General features: G+C 41.3%; 1 protein-coding gene across 1 annotated transcript; it reads left to right on the top strand.

Moving 5' to 3' along the window:
- Positions 1–7,895: 7,895 nt before the first annotated feature.
- Positions 7,896–8,660, top strand: LOC138876158 (uncharacterized). Its single transcript, XM_070155059.1, has one exon. The coding sequence runs from the start codon at positions 7,896–7,898 to the stop codon at positions 8,658–8,660; it is 765 nt and encodes a 254-aa protein (XP_070011160.1).
- The last annotated feature ends 6,223 nt before the right edge of the window (positions 8,661–14,883 follow it).

Raw genomic sequence — 14,883 nt, 5'->3', positions numbered from 1 at the left:
ATTAAAGGTTGACAAAAATGTCACTGTTGTCTAAAGCAAGACTAGAAGTCATAACAGATGGATGGGTTTCTTCCATTTTAAATACATTTTTTCTAGAAGTAGAATGCAAAGAATGTTGTGGTATGCTCGCTCTGTTTCAATGTAAATGACTATTTGACTGAGCCCCCGATGGGGGGGAATGAAAAAACTTTTAGAATTTGTAATCCTAAACATTTTATTTATGTGTCTGTAAAGCATTCCATAAAGATATACCGTAAAGCTTAATATTTAGTTGTTTCAAAAATTTGAAGAGGTCATTCTTGTTGCAAGTTGGAACTAATAATAAGGAAAGAGTGCTACATTAAAGAGAGCAGAAAGCTTAGCTAGTCAAGGAACTATAAGAAGCATCAGCTTTACTGGTTTATATATTGGTATACATAACTATCAAACAAGTACATTCAAGCTCTCTCTAACAGATTGTCATAATGTTCTGAGGATTACATTTGTTCATCTTCCAAATTGATTATAGACAGAATATGTGAAACATTTATTGAAGAAAAATATGTCAAGGACCAATCACTATTCACGAGCAAGAGTTGGGCCTTCAAGAACAACGAAGATTTCTGAAATTTTTTGGTCATGTGCAAAAACAATTGTTTAAGATAAAGAAGTTTAGATAACGAATAGGCGCGTCTAATTCACACGCAGAGCGATCCCTAGCCCACGGCCCTACCTAGGTCTTAATTTGCTGTGAGACCGATTTGGCCCTAGGTAAAGTGGAACACGGTGCATCAGTCTCACACGAGTCATGCCTCAGCCTTGCCTGCCGCATCTCGATTCACCCTAACTGTCTTTGACCAACTTCCACAACAACCTCCGCTATGATTATTATTATGGAAAAAATAACCGGTCCCAACGAAAAACAACTTCCACAACAGCCTTCCAATTATTTTATTATGGGAAAGAATATCGGTCGCAACGATCGAGTTAGCTCTATGGACTAACCGCGCGAGGAAACAAACAAGATAATAGTAATACTAAATATGTCTCATTGATATATAAGTGCCGCAACGAATATACGACAACAAAAGACTAGTCTATATGATTAAGATTTACAATAAAAGGTTAATTTTATTAAGATGCTATCATCCACATTTATTATTAATTGCCACTATCGCTTACCATTATCAACTGTTACCATGTCATCCACCATCACCATACTCAACCACCACCAACACCATCACAACCACCATCCTCAATCATAGTCGTCACCATTATCGACAATCGCCACCCACCATCTCCACTACTCCCACCACCATCATTCACAACCACAAATTTATCCACCTCAATTACCATAACTAACCACCGCATCACCATCAACAACCATAGCCGGCATTGCCCACCATTATAAACTACCACCACCTTCCTCAATTACAATCACAATTACCACTACTACCCATCATTATTAACTATTACCACCCACCACCACCATCCTCTACCATAACCACCATCACTATCAATTACCACTAGCTACTACCCAAAACCACCACCAACCACTGCCTCTAGTCGGCATTCACACGCACAATCGTTAGCCATCACCACTACTAACTACCATATTTTAAAAAGTATATTTTATTGATAGAATATTAGATTAATTAGTATTTTATTTGAATTTTATGTTTATTAGTTTTCAAATAAAGATAAATTTTATACATTCGGAAATTAAACAACAATAATCTTAATCATTTAGTATTTAGATTTTAATACACATTTTAATATTCGGGTGCATATTCAGATTCAGATTTCTTAATCTTAATACACATTTTAATATTCAGATGTGTATTCAGATTCAAACATCTTAATCTTAAAAAGGAACAAATGAGGCCTAAGTCATGGAGCACTAGATTCTAATATATGTGTGTATTTGTGTGGAAACCAAGTATAGGAGAGTAACATATATGATTTAGAACCCACACTCCCAATTCATCACAGACGGATCCAAAATTTGAACATTAAGAGTTTGAATTTGAGATCTACTACGATCCATTTCATTTATCAGGTTTGAAATTTATTATTTATACTTTTTAGTGGATCTTTTAACACATACATACTGATAGTAGGCTATATAGTCGATATTTACACCTTAATAGGACCATACTTTGTTGTTGTTTTATAGATAATTTGCCAACAAAATGCTCTAAATAGTGTTCTTTTGTTTAGGAGGGAATATTATAGGAGAGGAAGCAACATGGAGTGTTTTGGAGGCGATAATGTGAAGAAAAACACCCACTCAAGAAGTACCCGAACACAAAGAAGCATAAATGGCCTGGGCAAGAAGACCACCGCGACCGCGGTGGCACCGCGGCGAACCGAGGCAGATTAATGAAGGAAGGCAGAAAGGTCAGTATTCACCGCGGTCGACCGCGGTTGGCCACGACTGCGGTGAACTGTTCACGCAGCTGGAAGTTTGAGGACCAAAGTGTAATTTCGGAGAAACTTTTGTAAAACCCTTATAAGCTTTAGAAACTCGCCCAACTGGGAGAACAAGCTAATTTTAGACTATTTTTGGAGGAAGAACAAGTGTGAGAAGATCAACCAAACATTAGAGTTTTTCTATCTCCTTTTAATTCTTGCAATTTTACATTATGAACAATTTAGTAGTTATTGCTTATTTTGTTATGAGTAGCTAAACATTTATCTAGGGTTGATGGAACCAATTGTTGGTTGAAGTTTTGACTCAAGTTGTTATAATCGAGCCGGGTTTATGATATGATTGTTCAACTACGTTTTGTATGGTGATTAATTGAATGGGCCCTTGATTAATCGTGTTTAATTACCTTATATTGCTTGAAAAAGAATATTAGGTTAGATAGCTGTTGAACACCACCACTTTTGGGTAATTGAAGAGATTCATTACTTGAACTTAAAAGTGGGTTTAGAGATAACAAAACTTTGGTGGGATAATTTAGAGTTGCATACCCATTGTCAGCTAGAGTAGTTCGAGAGAATGCTCTAGTAAATTATTGTAGTTGATCGAGAGATAATTACGATAGCCCATAACTCTTAATCCTCATATAGTAATACGGCGAGATTATAGCGGAAGAATCAAGACCTAAACTAGCAATTGGGGAAATCAATGCCCTAGACCTTTTTACCATTGAATTATCTTTGTTTTAGCTTATTGTTGTTTTCAATAGTAGTTGAAGTAGTTAAATAAAAACCCAGTCTTTATTGATCAAAAATCTTGCATCTAGAGATTGGTTGAGTTGATAATAACATTGCCGAAAAGTGTAATAGGTAGGATAGTTCCCTGAGGATTCGATTCCGGACTTAAAGCCGGATTATATTTGCAGCGACCGCTTTGTCCTTTAAAGGGCATAGTTGGGCGTTATCAAATTTTGGCGCCGTTGTCGGGGAACTAACGGTGTTATTTATTACAACTTAGAAGTAGTGTTAAAAATTATTAGTTCAAATCAATTTTCAAAGGTGTTAAACAATTTTCATTGAAATTCTAACATCTGAACTCTTGTGGAATTCAGGTGTATGCCTAGAAATTCTTCGAGGACTGGAGAACTGCTTGAAGGACTTTCAGACCCCGAGAAAACATTCAGGGCATTGAACCGTGCTAACAGTAGGATCCAACAATCACAACAACCACACCAGCTTGAATTTGACATGGGTGACGTAGAGAACGTCAACGGAAACATCAGGGATGAGCCAGCTGACCCAAACGTTAGAGTGGTGGCACCTCTTGTGCCAGAAGCTACACTTTATGATTGGGCTCAACCCACAACTGACAACCTGGCAACTGCCATAGCTGTGCCCGCAATTCAAGCGGAGACATTCCAGATCACCAACAACATGCTACATCTGCTACAAAATAAAGGATTGTTTTCCAGGTCACACATTGAAGACCCTCAACAACATTTGAATTTTTTTTGTCAATTTGTGTGACTCAAAGGCAGCCAAATGTGACCCCAGAAGCTATCATGCTATTACTGTTCCCGTTCTCTGTGACTGGGGAAGCTCAGACTTGGCTAAATTCGCTCCCAATCAATTCCATTGTCACCTGGGAGGAATTAGTAAAGCAGTTTTTGAATAAGTTCTACCCGCCCAACAAGACTGCAAGGCAAATTGATGAAATATTGCAGTACAAGCAGCAGCCGACTGAAACCTTGCAAGAAACTTGGGAAAGATTTAAATGGATGCTGGTGAAGTGTCCTCACTATGACATTCTAGACCAGATGCTTGGCCAAAGATTCTACATGGGATTAGCTGACAATCTAAAGGCCAATGTGGATGCTTCAGCTGAAGGTGCATTTTTGAGTAAGACATTCAGCGAGTACAAAGTCCTTCTTGACAAGATGTCCCAGAATTCGAGGTGGATGGCTAGAGGTACAACACTGGCACCTATAGTGCATTCAGTACCTCTCGACCCAAATAATTCGCAGGCAGAGAACATGGCCACACTCATGACTCAGATGAGTATTTTGACAAAAGAAGATAGATGAGATTGGTACCAAACAGGTGCATATTGTTGACACGACAAATGGAGGACTGTGTACACCCTGTGTTAATCAGTCTTATGTGTGTCCATGGAGCGGAGAAGGTGAAAATCAAGGAGCAAGGGAAGATATGAATTATGTTAACAACTTTGGGGGTCAGAGATAAGGAGGACAACAGTGGAGACCGGTACCAAATCAACAATACAGACCCAATGTGCCTCAGCCTGGGGGCATGCAAGCTCAAGGTCAAATGGTGCCATACCACCAGAGACAACAGGGATACTCACAGCAGAACCAGCAACAGTTGACATATCAGCTACCTCCTCAGCAACAAGATAACAACATGGTAGAGATCAAGGGGATGCTCCAGCACCTCATTGGAACAAATGGTAAGATGCAAGAGAAGTTGGCAGTATATGACTCAGCTATAAAGAACATTGAAACTCAGTTGGGGCAGTTGTCTATGGCTTTAAACAATCGCCCCCGGGGAACATTGCCAGCGAATACAAATATTAACCCCAAGGAGCAAAACCCGAATCAGCTGATGGCAGTAAGTCTTCGAAATGGGAGAGATTTAGACAAAGAGCAGGAGGTTGCACAAGGCAGCAAAGAGACTACGCCAGCCACTCCAATTCCACTAGAGGTAGATGAACTAACAAATCTGACTGAAGTGGTAGTTGAACAGGGTCAAGATGAAAAAGGTAAGGCTAAGGTAAGGCTAAGGTAAATGAACAAGCTACAGAACAGATGATGCCTCTTGTGCCATAGAACCCCAACAGAGAGAAGCCAGCAAGCAGTGAACAAAGGGTGATACCTACTGTCATCCTTTTTACACCACCTACACCCCGCAAAGGGCGTAAAGGAGTTTTTCCATTTAAATGACAATCGGAACGGGATTTAATTATTAATTATTCAGAGTCGCCACTTGAGATATTAATGGTGTCCCAAGTCACCGGTTGAATCCCGAACCGAGGAAATTTATGACTCTGTTAACAGTCCGCGTACCAGAAATCCGAGTAAGGAATTCTGTTAACCCGGGAGAAGGTGTTAGGCATTCCCGGGTTCCGTGGTTCTAGCACGGTCGCTTAACTATTGTATTTGATTTTATCTGATTTTAATACATGCTAGCTTATGTGCCTTTTATTAATTTTACACCGCTTTTATTATAATATTTTTTTTAAGAATGGCGACGTCATGAAAACGCGTTTCGAACCACGTCGCAATCAATGCACCCGTAGTTATCAACACATTTCGACTTCGTCAAGATTTGGGTTTGAGCCGCATCAATGCGCACCCGAGTTTAAAAAGGTTATTTAATTAAATCGTGCCTAAAGATGCTAACGTAGTATTATTTTTGGGAAAAGCCATGGAGTTCGCTAAACGACCATCCCAAATTCTAATTATTTCGATAATTATTTACTAAGGGCCCCACATTTTTTTTTTTGCGGTGAGGCTCGTCTCAATTTATGAACCTCTTTTCTATCATTATTTATTTTTAAGGATTACGATGTCGCGAAAACGCGTTTCGAACCACGTCGCAATCAATGCGCCCGTGATTGTCAACACATTTTGACTCCGTTGAGATTTGAGTCATATAAATGTACACCCGAGTTGGGGATAAGGTATCATGACTATGCCACGAGAAACCGTACCCATAGCCACGATATTTAATAATAATCACGCCTAAAGCAAGTTACGATGTTCATAATTGGTTCATTTCCCATGCTTACGGCCTAATGGTCTAGTCTAATAGTCAACCCATTGTTCCCCAATCTATTACCTTGTTTCTTTCTCAATTAACTCAAAACTAACATTAGAATTCCCATCCCAAAATAAGCAATAACATGATAATTACAAACAAAACTGTTGCCAACCTAAACGTTCCTTTTAACTAAACACGATTCATATGCATTAACTTTAAAGAAAGCAAATGGCAAATTAACATGTAACAAGACCAAGCAATAAATGGTGACATGAATCCAACAAATCCACCCACGGCATAAAACTGACTAAATCAACTAAAACTACATAATGAAAGGGAGGTTAGTTCGAAGAGCAGCAGCAGAATAAAACCCATTCAGTAAACTAGCAAAAGCAAATAAAGGTAAAATAGTATGAGAATAGACCTTACGCGATAAGCTTTCTTTATATTTAGAAACCAACTGTGAACAAAGCTTCGAACGAACATGAGACGGTCCTAGACCTCCGCCGGAATCTCTAACGGAACTGAATAGACCCGACAAACTCGACGAACTCGACTCGATCCAACTTTCTCTTTTGAATTCAGACTTGGACGTTTTTGTTTTTGGGTCGACGAAGAAGATGGGGTGTCGTAAGCGACTGGACTGTTGCTTCAACCTGAAGAGGACGAAGTCCAATGGGGGGGGGGTCCTGCGTCGTGTATTCGGCGTAGCTCTAGATTTCAGTCCATATCCCAGGTGTTATTTTGTGTTGTCTTCTACTGGTTGCTGGTTGAGAAGAGAACGACAATGGTTCCTTTTAGAGGACAGAGACGGGGAAAGGGTGGGGGTCGTGTGCTCGAAGAAGACGATGCAAGGGTGGTGGGTCGTGAAGAAGGCGACGCAGGTATGGTGGGTCGTGAAGAAGATGATGGTCGGGGGGGAAGGTCGTTTGTGTTGCGCAGTTTCTCCAGCTGCTGCTCCTATCAGCTTCTTAAAATGAAGAAGCATGCGCAGCTTTGCTGCCTTTCTTTCAGCTCCCCTCTTCCATGCGCAGCTTTGCTGCGTTTTTCTTCAGCTCCTTCTTCGTTTCCTTCTTTTGTTTTCGACGAAGTCGGGAGGGGTTGTTTTTAGAGATAGGGTCGTTTGGGTTCAGGGAGGTGGTGGGGTGCGAAGAAGATGATCCGGGTGGGGGTGGGTCGTTTTTGTTGCGCAGCTTTGCTGCTTTCCAGCTTCTTCCCCCGTTTTTTGTTTCTTATTCTTTAGTCTTCTTTTTATAGTGTAGAGTCTAGGTTGTAGGGTTTTAGGTTAAGGGGTATGGGCCTAGGAATTATGGGCTTGACAATTGTGGGCTATGTCCGAAAATAGGCCTAAAGATGGGTTGCTCGAGCCCAAGCTCTATTCTTTTGCCGCGAATGAGATTAAAAATACGCGCCCATTTATTAATTAGTCCTACTATTAAAATAATTATTAGAACAAAACTAACCATTAAACAAATCTATTTTTTTTTGTATTTTCAAACATTATATAAAAATAAAAATACGATACTATTTTTATATTTTTTTAGATTAAAAATGACTACAAAATATTAATGAACTTATTTTTTGTAATTTTTGTTTTCTTTTACTAAAATAAAGTAAAAGAGTCAAAATTACTTAAAATATCTATATTATGCCTAAATTAAATATTTTACGCTAATATATAAAAAATCTTGGGGAGGGTCAAAAATCACATGTCTACACCTACACCATTCCCTCAGAGACTGGTAAAACAAAAGAAGGAAGATCAATACAAGAAATTCATGGAGATGCTGCGTCAAATTCAGCTGAATATTCCTTTGATGGATGCCTTGAGGGAGATGTCAGGTTATGCGAAGATGATGAAAGACCTAATGTCACGGAAGTTTGATTTTCAGGACCTATCCACAGTGACTCTGACGCAGACCTGCATCGCAGTAGTGACCAGACCGATGGCTCAAAAGATGTCCGACCCAGGTAGCTTCACTATTCCATGCATGATTGGGAGTTACGCCTTTGCAAAGGCATTTTGTGATTTGGGAGCCAACAAAAATTTGATGCCTCTGGCTGTATACACCAAACTGGGCATTAGCAGAGCTAGACCGACTTCGATGCTGCTTCAACTGGCTAACTGCACGGTAAAAAGACCTACTAGAATTCTTGATGATGTGTTGGTGCAAGTGGGGAAGTTCGTGTTCCCTGCAGACTTTGTTATTCTGGATTGTCAGGTAGATGAGGAGATATCTATCATTTTAGGTAGGCCATTTTTGGCCACTGGGAGAGCCCTGATCGATTGTGAGACTGGGGAATTAAAAATAAGACTGAACGATGAAGAAGTCATATTCAATGTTCAGCAATCTATGAGGAGACCTAGTGAATATGTTAATTGCTCTCTAGTGGAGGCAGTGTATGTGATCCTGCAAGAAGATGATGTGACCTTGACTGCTAAAGATCCATTGGAGGCATGTTTGACAAATTAAGAAGAAATGGATGGTGAAGGGGTGGCTGAGTGGGTCATGTCACTTGAAGGCCAAGGATTCTGGAAAAGGGAACCTCAGTTCGAGTCCCTTGAGTTAGAAAAAAGGGCTACACCTCCAGCAAAGTCATCGGTAGAGGAACCACCCAAGTTGGAGTTGAAGCCGCTTCCAGCTCACTTCAAGTACGTTTTCTTAGGCCCCGATTCTACTTTGCCTGTTATTATATCATCTGGTTTGTTAGATGTGCAGGTAGAACAGCTCTTACAGGTACTGCAGGAAAGCAAGACTGTCATTGGCTGGACCATGGCAGACATAAAGGGTATCAGCCCAGCCTTCTGTATGCATAAGATTCTCTTGGAAGAAGGGCACAAACCTTCCAGAGAACATTAACGAAGGCTGAACCTGAACATGAAAGAGGTAGTAAAGAAGGAAGTGATCAAATGGTTAGATGCGAGAATCATCTTCCCCATCTCTGATAGCAATTGGGTTAGCCCTGTCCAATGTGTGCCAAAAAAGGGGGGAATGACTGTTGTGCAAAATGAGAACAATGAGTTGATCTCAACTCGTACAGTCACGGGATGGTGGATTTGCATGGATTACCGAAAATTGAACACAGCCACCCGGAAGGATCACTTCCCCTTGCCTTTCGTTGACCAAATGTTGGACAGGCTGGCCGAGCGCTCACACTTTTGTTTCTTGGATGGATATTCGGGGTACAATCATATATCAATAGCCCCCGAAGATAGAGATAAAACATCCTTCACTTGTCCATATGGCATCTTCGCCTTTCGGAGAATGCCTTTTGGGCTTTGCAATGCACCGACGACATTTAAACGGTGCATGTTAGCCATTTCCACAGACATGGTAGAGGATATTATGGAGGTCTTTATGGATGATTTCTCCGTGGTGGGAGATTCATTCGAGGATTGTCTTCACAACTTAAGAAGAGTGCTCAAAAGATGTGTGGAGACAAATTTAGTGTTGAACTGGGAGAAGTACCATTTTATGGTACAGGAAGGGATAGTCCTGGGACATCGAGTGTCCAGTAAAGGAATTGAGGTCGACCATGCTAAGGTTGACGTGATTGAAAAACTACCACCGCCTACTTCAATCAAGGTGGTGAGAAGTTTCCTTGGGCACGTCGGGTTCTACAGGCGATTCATAAAAGATTTCTCCAAAATTGCTAACCCATTATGCAAACTCCTTGAAAATGATCACCCCTTTGTGTTTTCTAATGATTGCAGGTTGGCATTTGAGGAGCTGAAGAAGATATTGGTAACTGCACCCATCATTGTTGCACCCAACTGGGAGCAACCATTTGAGCTCATGTGCGACGCAAGTGACTATGCCATAGGAGCAGTCTTGGGGCAGCGACAGGGTAAACTAATGCACCCGATTTATTATGCAAGCAGAACGCTGAGCGGTGCACAACTCAATTACACTGTGACGGAAAAGGAGATGTTGGTTGTTGTTTTTGCATTCGAAAAATTCATGTCATACTTGATTGGCTCGAAAGTTATTGTTTACACTGACCATGCAACAATTAAGTACCTGATAGAAAAGAATGAGTCAAAGCCACGCTTGATTTGCTGGGTTCTTCTGTTACAAGAATTTGATCTGGAAATACGTGACCGAAAAGGGACAGAGAACCAAGTAGCTGACCACCTTTCAAGGTTGGAAGGAGCTGAAAAGAAGGTAGAGGTTGAGGATATAACAGAGACATTCCCGGATGAACAGTTACTAGCAATGACAATGGAAAAGGCACCTTGGTATGCTGATATTGCTAATTATTTAGCAAGTGGTATTGTACCTTATGAACTCTCCTCAATACAAAAGAAAAAGTTCTTTCGTGATTGTCGGTATTATTATTGGGATGAACCTTTATTGTTTAAAATATGCGTAGATAACATGATCCGGCGGTGTATCCCCTAGAAAGATGAACAATCTATTTTGCAGGCTTGCCATGCTTCACCATATGGTGGACACTTTGGAGGAATTCGGACAGCAGCTAAGGTGTTGGAGTCAGGCTTGTACTGGCCTACTCTGTTCAAGGATGCCCATGCTTGGGTTAAAAGCTGCGATGATTGCCAAAGAACTGGAAACATATCTCGTAGACACGAGATGCCAATGATCACAATTCAAGAGGTGAAGATTTTTGACATGTGGGGGATTGACTTCATGGGGCCATTCGTCAACTCGTATGGTAACAAATACATATTAGTAGCAGTTGACTATGTCTCCAAGTGGGTCGAAGCAGTGGCTCTCCCGACCAATGATGCCAAGAGGGTACTAGGCTTTCTAAAGAAGAATATTTTCACGCATTTTGGTACCCCAAGAGCTATACTCACTGATGGCGGAACCCATTTCTGCAATAGAGCATTCGCACGACTGTTGGAAAAATGTGGAGTTCGTCATAAAGTGACCACCCCGTACCACCCACAATCGAGCGGGCTAGTTGAAGTGTCTAACAGGGAGATTAAAAGTGTCCTCACAAAAACAGTGAATGCAACAAGGACTGACTAGGCAAAGAAATTGGATGATGCATTGTGGGCATACCGCACAGCCTTCAAAACCCCAATTGGTATGTCACCGTACAAGTTGGTATTTGGCAAGGCATGCCACCTCCCAGTTGAGCTAGAGCATAAAACACTTTGGGCATTGCAGCAGTTGAACTTAGACATGGAGACAACAAGCACTAATAGAGTCACGGGATTACATGAACTCGAGGAATTCAGGTTCCAGGCCTTTGAGAATGCTAGATTATACAAAGAAAGGATGAAATTAATGCATGATAAGCACATCTTGGATCAAAACTTCAAACTCGGAGATCTAGTGTTGTTATACAACTCGAGATTGAGATTGTTCCCAGGTAAATTAAAGTTCTAATGGTCAGGACCCTTCAGAGTGGTGCAATTGTTCTTGAGTGGAGCCGTAGAGATTGAATCAGAAGATGGGACAAACAAGTTCACAGTAAATGGGCAAAGGTTGAAACATTACCTGGGCATGTCTGATGAAAAAGGGGATAGAGTGGTAATCACTTTGGGAGAGCCCCAGTATACGGATGAGGAGTGATGATCAAATGCTTGCGTCGTGACGCAACGTTAACTCAGGCGTTGTGTGGGAGGCAACCCACGAATGTGTTGTTAGTGTATTCATGTAACTTCATATATTAAAAAAAATCAGCGCCAGCACCGCGACCGCGGTGAACCGCGGTGGAAGGCAAACATTCTGCCTCATATTTTTCGTCTCACCGCGACCGCGGTGAGGCGTAAACTTTCTGCCTCAGATTTTAAAACCCACCGCGGTCGACCGCGGTCGGTCCCATGTAATTTTTTTTTATTTTATTTTTTTCCGTTTTTCTGAATTCTTTTCCTCCTCTTTTAATTTTACAACCCAAACCCCCCCTCTTAAACCCAAAACACGACCCTCTCCCCCATATTCCTAATTTCTCTCTCTCTCTCTAAACCCTAACCTCCCCAATTCCTCTCCTCTTCTTATTCTTCTCCTTCAATCACACAACCCCCATCTTCAGTTCCTCTCCTCCTTCCCCCCTTAAGCTAAGATTCTAACTTTTTTTTTTTTGGCATTGTGTTGTATTGTGTTGTAGTTTATATAGTTTTATATTGTGTTGAGATGTAATTGTTGGTATACTCCTTTTCTTCTTGTTTTTGCTTTTCCATTTCGTTTTTAAATTTGCTTGGTGAAGGGGCTGTGAATTGCATATTTGTACGGTGTTATTAGTGGGTGATTGAATGAAGTAAGTGTGGGGTGTGTTGGTGTGGTAGTATACTTATTTGGTGGGGGGGAGCTTGGATGTACCCATGAGGGCTATATGTGTCTGGATAGTACCTTGCTCACAAGGTGTTTGGCAAATTGCCCCAATGGAGATATAAGGAGCTATTGTGAAATGGTTATGGTGAAGTCTGAGTAACCATCCATAGTCACATATTTTGCGCACTCACTAATAGGTGTTTCGTTGTATGACAGGTACAATGAGCTCCTCCAGGAAGAGACGAAACACCGGACCCTCCATCAGTAGACCGTGAAGCTCCTCACGATCTAGGAGCCAAGCCAGTGCACCTCAGTTCGATAGCACTCGGTTTGTATCCAGGACAATAGAGGATAGGTACAACCAGAAAGCAGCCAAGAAGCTACAACCTGAGGTGCACATCATCGAACGACTTTGGAGGTGGAATGCCCCAATATGTTTAATGAGTTGCGGCGGTGTCAGTTGGACATCTTCTACGAGGTACCAGAGGAGACTAATGTTCAACTAGTAAGGGAGTTCTATGCGAACTTGCCAGAACATGAGAATGGGGTTGTGATGGTGCGCAATACCCCGGTAAATGCATCCCTTGATGCCATCCACAGGGTATACAAGCTGCCTGTGTTTCGGGGTGAATTTGATCCTAATCGTATTTTTAGCGAAACACGGGCCTTGTGGGGCACTCTTCTTGATACTATCTGTGTGCCGGACGGAAAACACCTATGAATCAAGCACATGATTACTCTCAACTCCCACTATCTGAATTGGGAGGCCAAGTGTTGGCTCACCATTGTCAACGGTCGATTGTTGCCATCCAGCAACACGACAGATGTTAATCTACCACGGGCATTCGCAATCCACTGTTTTATGTCCCATAGTGATTTTGATGTGGCCCGGCTCATTCATGAAGAGATGTTCATTCGATCACCTGAGCTAACCAAGGGCCTCTACTTCCCTTCGCTAATCACCTGGCTGTTCCGTATTGCTCGAGTCCCTGAAGACCCTCGGGTTGATGGGAGATTGCCACTAAAAGCCCCATTCTGGGCGAGAAAAATTGGAATTGGACGAGAGCCGATGGTGCATGTTGATGACTCTGATAATGATTCGGCTGATGATGATGATGATGATTATGATGATGATGATGCTGAGGTAGCTGAGGTTCCCCCTCCTCCGAGAGTTGATGTGGCAGGCCCATCACAGCCGCGCCGGAGCACCTGTATGACAGCTTTGGAGCAGGATATGGCTGGGTTGCGTACCTCAGTCAATGATTTGGGTGTCCGTGTTGATGCGGTGGCCGAGAGGCAAGTGAAATCGGAGAAGAAATTTTTTGGCTGGTTAAGAGCGCTGGGACGTGCATGCAACGTGAACCCAGACACTGTCTCCGATCAGGAGTGAGCCTTCAGGGAAGTTCCTTAACCTCACTGTTCTTTAAATTTTAAGCCATGAGGACATGTCTTCATTTTAAATGTGGGGTGGAGATACTTCATTGTATGTTTGAAATTGTAATAATTGACTGTTTGATTTTGCTTGTTTTGTCTTGCTTTGATTGTTTTGATGCAGAGTAATAGTTCATTAGGAAATCTAAAATAGTAAGTGACTTGTCCTGACGACGGATCTCTTTCGGCGATATTCTTGAGGGACTTAGTCGAAAAAATAAATAAATTGGAATATGGAGACTCTTCCTGATGACGGATCCGTTAGACAATTTTCTTGAGGGAAGTAGTCTAGAGAAAAGACCAAAAAGATTTTTTTTATTTTATTTTTAGGTAGTGTAGTAACTCCCCTTGGTTTTTCTTTGGGCCACGGTTCTTTTCCAAGGGTTTAGATTGAACCAGATATAGGTAGTTTTGTTTTTGTTCTTTTTAGTTTTAGGTTAGGATTAATGGGCTACGAGCGAAAAATCGATTTTTTACACCTGAACACAATAGACTCTAGAGTGTAACGCCTAGCTTCATTGGTTAAATCCTGTTAGAGTGCCTTAAAATTGTACGTTTGTATTTAACTTGAACACTCAAAAGAGAATGTCTTGATAACCCAATCCGGAGTGAGTCACGTGCCATGTGTGTGTGAGTTTTACTGTATTCCATGTTTCATATTTGATGCCTAGAACTTGCCCTGTGTGTTTGCAAAGCGAAATAATAGTTTCTTTTAGTTTTAGAAGTGATATATGCATCTCTTTGTTGAGCCAGATATATAAAGTAAACCCACCTGAATGCAATACATCGTAGTTAACCCCGTTGAGCCTATAAGCTTATTTCTTTGGCAACCACATTGCGAACCTTACCCAATTGTTTGAATAGCTTGCCGTTTGAACCCTTGTACCCCCCAATAAGCACTTGAACGTAATGGAAGTATGCAAAAGTAAAAGTGTGTGGTGGTGGCTTGGTTTTTGAGTGGAACCATTGAGATAGAGAAAATGTGTGGAAATTGAAGTAAAAAAAAAAGAAGAAAAATATGGGT

This window comes from Nicotiana sylvestris, chromosome 8, assembly GCF_000393655.2.
Source record: "Nicotiana sylvestris chromosome 8, ASM39365v2, whole genome shotgun sequence".
Classification (NCBI taxonomy): Eukaryota; Viridiplantae; Streptophyta; class Magnoliopsida; order Solanales; family Solanaceae; genus Nicotiana; species Nicotiana sylvestris.
Note: the sequence above shows the minus strand (reverse complement) of the source record. Positions and strands in the feature narration are given on the sequence as shown.